At 36.1% G+C, this 6586-nt stretch overlaps 3 protein-coding genes across 3 annotated transcripts in view; all 3 read right to left on the bottom strand.

The window, feature by feature from the left end:
- The window catches only part of HELRODRAFT_174705 (hypothetical protein), a gene marked incomplete at both ends in the record, with an annotated part of 3373 nt that extends 2369 nt beyond the window's left edge, over positions 1-1004 (bottom strand). The window contains 2 exons of the mRNA XM_009022133.1: positions 98-244; positions 560-1004. Of these exons, the coding sequence (XP_009020381.1) occupies positions 98-244; positions 560-1004 (592 nt within the window). The remainder of the gene's footprint in view (positions 1-97; positions 245-559) is intronic.
- Positions 1005-1320: 316 nt separating this feature from the next.
- Positions 1321-2516, bottom strand: HELRODRAFT_174704 (hypothetical protein; the record flags this gene model as incomplete). Its single annotated transcript, XM_009022132.1, has 3 exons — positions 1321-1522; positions 1882-2137; positions 2420-2516. 3 exons carry the CDS (start codon positions 2514-2516, stop codon positions 1321-1323), a joined length of 555 nt encoding a protein of 184 aa, XP_009020380.1.
- Positions 2517-2910: 394 nt separating this feature from the next.
- On the bottom strand, positions 2911-5943 carry HELRODRAFT_174703 (hypothetical protein; the record flags this gene model as incomplete). The annotated part of the gene is made up of 1 exon (XM_009022131.1): positions 2911-5943. One exon carries the CDS (start codon positions 5941-5943, stop codon positions 2911-2913), a length of 3033 nt encoding a protein of 1010 aa, XP_009020379.1.
- Positions 5944-6586: the final 643 nt, after the last annotated feature.

Genomic DNA, 6586 nt, shown 5'->3' with positions numbered 1-6586 from the left:
TGATTACCAGAATGATTGTCATCGCGTCTACTCTTATCATCGTTATCATGACCGTCATCATCATCATCATCAGCAGCAGCAGTAGTGGGATCATTACCATGTACAGTTTCAGCAGCGGAAGCGGAAGCCGCAATAGCAGAAGCCACATGAGCGTCATCAACGCCATCGTTTGTGCCATCTGCGTCATTGCGGCAGGAATTTCGAAGTTTATTGAAATCGTTACTGCCTTTGTCGCTCCTTGGCTCTATGACGTCATAATGATTAACTCGTTGAATTAGTAATGTGGATGATGATGATGATGATGATGATGATGATGATGATGTAGGTTGTGATGTTGTTGTTGTTGTTGGTTGTGATGTTGCTGTTGTTGTTGGTGGTAGTGGTGGTCGTTGTGATGATGCTGTTGTCGGTTGTGATGATGATGATGATGTTGTTGTTGCTGGTTGTGATGATGAAAATGTTGTTGTTTGTTGTGGTGATGGCAATAATGATGGCAATAATGATGATGTCGATTTTGCTTTCAGTAGATGAAAAGATATGTTTTCTCTTTCCTGAGAACTGGTGTCTAAAGAGTTGTTGATGTTATTGTTGATGTTGTTGTTGATGTAGTTGTTGATGTTGTTGTTGATGTTGTTGTTGTTGATGTCGTTGTTGTCAATTTGACTTTTAATGTAACCGTTATTACTATCATTGTTGTAATAGTCAAATGCGTTGTTGTTTATGTTGTTGTTGTTGTTGTTGTTGTTGTTGTTGTTGTGTACCGAACTATTCAAGTTAATATCGCAAACGCTTTTGTAGTTAAGAAAGTTGTTGTCGTCCCTACTGATTGCAGACGACGTGCTACTGTCGTTACTAATGTTGTTGTTAACATCGGTAATGTTTTTGATGTCATCTCTGACGTAGTTGTTGTTGTTGTTGTTGTCATCGTCACTGTTTTTTCTATCAACTTTATAGTAATGGATCTTGTCTGAATTGATAACATTATTCTCAACTATTAATTTCATTGTATTCACTCTGGATATATCAGTTTGGGCTGGTTTGCTAGTGGCATTTTTGTTGATGTCATTACTGTTATTAATGTGATTGTTGTTGTTGTTGCTGTTGTTGTTGTAGTTTTGAAGATTTATGTTGCTAAAAATAATTTTTTTGTTATTTATACTGGGGTCCCAGTTTTCGCTGTCTTTGTATTCTTTATCTATGTTTTTTGGGGATTTTAAAAATTTAAATTTAATTTCGCCCGCCAGTAAAGGAGAATGTGTTTGTTTGTAATATATCATACTAGGCTGGGTAAGTTGTTGTTGTTGTTGTTGTTGTGTTGTTTTATTTGCTGTTGATGTAGATGATGTTTTTGTGGTTGTTGTTGTTGTTGTTATATTTGCTGTTGATGTAGTTGATGTTTTTGTTGTTGTTGACGTTGCTGTGTTTGCTATTGATGTAGTTGATGTTTTTATGGTTGTTGTTGTTTTTGTCTTTGTATTTGCTGTTGATGTAGTTGATGTTTTTGTGGTTGGTGCTGTTGTTGCTGATGTTGTTGTTTGTGGTGTCTTAATAGCTGGAAAAGTTGAAATTAATGGCGCGGATGATGAAGACGATGGCGGTATTGATGTTATTGGATTCAATTCAGGTGCACACAGAACGTTGCGTAAGTTAGAATTTTTGTCAATTTGACGTTGATGTTGTTGTAGTTTGCGTTGTTGATGTTGTTGTTGCTGTTGTTGTTGTTGGCTGTTTGTAGTTTGGTGATTTTGTTTGAATTGTTGATGCAACTTTTTAAAATACGACCCAATTACTGAAAATTTGTGAAGGTTTAGTTGCTGTTGCGGTTGTTGTCTCGGTTGCCGTCGCGGTTTCAAAAACGGTTGCGGTTGCGAAAATTCTGACATCTCTTGCTCCCGAGAGCAGTCTAATTGTTGATAATCCTGATTGAACTGGGTGTCACTTTGAGAATCAAGATGTTTGTAACTGCCTCCGGTATGTTGATCATACTTCTTGCCTGGTTTTGTAGAGAGGATAGGTGTTGAGAAAACTGAAGGAGTGAACTTGCAATCCGAGTCATTTTTATCAGGAGTGAACTTGCAATCCGAGTCATTTTTGTCATTAATGATGAAAGATGAGTTATGCCCAGGCAGTGTCTGCCCTGTTTGAAGAATGGATCAGATCAAATAACTTCACTAGCACATTATCAAACAATGTTTACAATGTAATCATTACATCATTATCATTTCATCGTCATGACGTTATAGTACCGTGATATTATAAAATATGACATCACGATTATCTTGGTATTATCGCTACGTCATCTTGACATCTTTATGACGTCATCATGATAGCATCGTAACATCATCGTGACGTCACCTTGAAACCATCACAATATCGCCACGTCATCATCGTGACGTCATCATCACCTCTTTTTATTTACCTTCGGAGCATCTTGCCATTTGAACTTTTTTCAAAAGATTTCCATCTGCATAGGTCTCGAGCGTCTTGGATCTTGATGGCACGTTCATGTTATTCATGTTGCTGTTGTTTTTGTTATTGTCGTCACTGATGATGTCATTGTTGATATCTTTGTTGTAAATGTCTTTGTTGTTGCTGTTGTTGTTGTTGTTTTTATTCCACTTAAATATATCATCTAAAAAAAATTTTCAAAAATAAAATAATTATTGGAGGGGACCATATTTTATACAGTACCACATAAATTCTACCGAATTGTTGGCATTAATCAATTTAAAGTTTGTCTTTTCAATTTTCCTTATTAGAATTTTGGTATGTTCTAATTCTAGTGAGAAAAACTAAAAGACAAATTTTAATTTGATTAATGCCAACATCAGAAAAAAGCATCGAAATCTGAACAACAACAGTAACAACAAACTTAAAAACTGCAACAACAACAACAACGAAACAACAGCATCAACATGTAAGCAACATATCATCACCATCAGTCAGAATCATCGTTGACGTGACGTCATTCACTTCCGGCTTGGGACGGCCGAGAGAAAAACAAGATGGGTGGAAGTTTGGATTAATAGACGTATTATTGTCATCGTCATTGTTGTTGTTGTTCATGTTGTTGTTGATGTTGCTGTTCATGTTGTTTTCGTTGTTGTTGTTTGTGTTTCTTTGCAGAAATTTAGTGTTGATTTTGTTGGTATGGTCTTTAATACCAGATACATAGGCTAGATTAGAATCTGAATAAATGTCTTTTAAGCCGCATTCGCTATCTATGAATGTTGATGATTCTGTTGATATTGTTGTAGATGTTGTTATGGCTGACGTTTTTGTTGTTTTTGTTGTTGATGACGATGTTGTTGTTGTTAATGCTACTGCTGATGGTGTAACCGTTGATGAGATGGTAGTTGTTAATGTATTTAATGTATTTGTTGATAATTGTGATTTAATTGTTGTTGTAGTTGTTGTTGTAGTTATTGTTGACAGCGTAAGTAAAGATTTTGATGTTGATAATTGCAGCTCTTTCATTTGTGACTGGTTTTCAATTACCTCATTTACCTGGTTGTCTAAAATCTCATCCGAATGTTCTGTCCGGTTTTTGCTCACTGAGTTCGTGTGATTGTTGTTATCATTGATGATGTTGTTGTTGTTGTTGTAATTGATGTAACTGTTGTTGTTGTAATTGGTGTAATTGTTGTTGTTGCAATGGATGTTGTTATTGTTGTTGTTTTTGTAGTAATTGTTTTTGATGTTTTCGTTGTTGTTGTAATTGATGTAATTGTTGTTGTTGTTGATGTTGTTGTTGTTGCTAGCAACGCTAAATATTATGTTGTTGTAATTCGCAGTTACGCTGCAACTGGCGTTTGCTTTTTCGTTGATGTAATTGATGTTTTTGAAGATGTCGTGGTGGTTTTTATCGTCATGAAAATTTAAATATTCATTAGAAATTTTATCTTTATTTTCAGCTGAAAAATCATCATCAGCATCACCACCATCATCGTCACCATCATCATCGTCGTCTTCTTCATCAAATTGCGTCATCAGGTTTTGCCTAATATTCAAATAACTTTCGCGGAGACGAATTGGTGGGCGCTGTTGTTGTTGCATTTGTTGTTGTTGCATTTGTTGTTGTTGTTGGCTTTTAAAGTTTGGATGGTGCTGTTGTTGTTGTACGTTATGATGTTGTTGTTGTTTTGGCAAGTTTCGAATCTCAAATTGAGTTTGATGATTTTGAAAACTTACAGGAATATGTCGTTGCTGCAGTTGGCAATGAAGGTCATTGAGTCGTTGTTGTGGTTGTTGCTGGCGCTGAAAATTTCTCTCCTGAAAAAGATTAAATTTATTTTGAAAGCGCTGACCACCGCTGCTGTAGCCGCCACTGTTGCTGCTGTCGCGATGAAGACGTTGGCTGCAATCAAAACGAATTATCTCATCATCAAGTGCAATCTTTGTCACACAAAATGTCGAGATGGACGACGATGATGATGACGACGATGTGAAAGGCGTTACTACTGTGAGAGATGCCGCTGATAATGTGTTCGATGATGATGACGTCATAGTTGGGTTTGCTGATGTCAAGAATGATATTGCAGTCGGTAACAATGTTTTTGTCGTCGTTGTTGTTGTCGTCGTCTTCGAAGTTAATTTTGGCTGGAAGAATAAATGGCACGAGTTGGATGCGTCGAAGGGACTGACCGCGGTCAAACCGGACGATGGCAGAGATAGCAGCTGTGCTGACGACGACGATGATGGTAGTGATGATAATGACGTTGATGTTTGTGATGATAATGATGATGATGATGATGATGGTGGTGGTGGTGGTGGTGATAACAATAATGATGCAAATGCAAATGGGATTGTTGACCGGAAACCGGATGATTTCACGGAAGATAACAATGGGATTTTAGGAATTGCTGAGGCTACGCTGGCTGGAGATAGCTCAAATGCGGTTGATAATTGAACTGAATTAATGTTGTTGTTGTTGTTGTTGTTGATGTTGTTGATGTTGTTGTTGGTGGTGGTGGTGTTGTTGCTGCTGTTGGAATCGTTGCTGCTGAAGTTGTCGTTATCACTAGACCACAACTCAGTGAACGTTGATTGGTTGGAAGCAGGAGTTGAATGTTTAGGCTGTTGTTGCTGTTGTTTTTGTTGGGAATGATGTTGAAATTTTTTTTTTTGGGATTGGCTGGGTTGTTGAATTAGTTGTTGAAAGTTTTGTCGCTGCAACGGCTTAAAAAAATGTTGTTGTGGTTGAAGTTGCTGTTGTTGTTCTTGAAAATGAAACATTTGTTGGTTTTGTTGTTGACGTTGTTTGTTTTGCAAGAATGGTTGATGTTGTTGCAGTTGTTGTTGATATTGTTGATGACGTCGTTTATGTATGTGTTGTAGTTGTTGGGGTTGTGGCTGTTGTGGTTGTGGTTGTAGACGCTGATGTAGTGGCTGCAGTAGTAGTAGCTGCTGTTTTTGTTTGGCTTCAAACTGAAATATTGCCTCAGAGGCTAAAGTATGCTTTCGCTCATGCCACTTTAAATCACTTTGAATATCATCTAAATCAAGCTCGTTTAGTTCCGCATCATTACTATCCTTGCCACTCCTATCATCATCATCATCATAAATATTATCATCGTTATCACTACTCTTGCTATCATTATCTTCATAAATATTATCACAATCTTTGTCATCGTAATAAGCCCTTTTAACGTAATAATCATTAGATATAGTATCATCGCTATGGCCCCTGATATCATCAGTATCACATATGTCATTATCGTCGTAGTTGTTGTCATTTGAATTATTGTTAACTTTAGAATTGATGTTTCCATACAGTTGTGGATGAAAGTTTCTGTCGCTAACATCATTCACGCTTTTAATGTTGGTCATGAATTTGTTGTCTTTGTTGAAATCTTTTTCAGCTGCTTTGTATTTAGAATGTTTTTTACTGAACTTGCCTGTTATGAAGTGTTTTCTTCTTTTATCAACATCGTCGTCAGTCATTCTTCATCATTTTGCTCGTTGTCAGTATCAAAATAATCATCATATATCAATTATAAGTTATCATATTCATATATCATAGATAAATTATCATGATCCTTATTCATTTTTTATTGTTATCACTGATTCTAATCACAGTTTATGAAAGCATCCAGTGTGTAATTGAGTAATTGTATGCCTAATTGTACACATCAAAAAGCAATTTGCCAACAGAATCAATAGAGAAGTATTTGTTGCCACTCAATCAACAAACACAACAACAACCACAAAAACTACCACTACTAATATTATTACTATCACTACTATTACTATTACTACTACTACTACTACTACTACTACTACTACTACTACTACTACTACGTTTGCTACTACTATTACTACTACTACTACAAAATGACATCAACGTCAAACAATGACATCACCGACAGTAAAAAAAACATTAACAACGTCAGAGCAACAACATCACAATAACAAATACATGACATCAACAACACGCAATCGCATTAATGCTGATACTTTATAATACACTTCTTGATAGCTCTTGGTACTTCTTAGCCGCAACTTAAAATAATTCCTCAAGCATAAATCGGCATCAAATTTATTTTTATACTCTTTTGTATATATTACCACCACAACTACTACTACT

The sequence above is a fragment of the Helobdella robusta genome (genome assembly GCF_000326865.2).
Source record: "Helobdella robusta unplaced genomic scaffold HELROscaffold_30, whole genome shotgun sequence".
Taxonomy (NCBI): domain Eukaryota; kingdom Metazoa; phylum Annelida; class Clitellata; order Rhynchobdellida; family Glossiphoniidae; genus Helobdella; species Helobdella robusta.
Note: the sequence above shows the minus strand (reverse complement) of the source record. Positions and strands in the feature narration are given on the sequence as shown.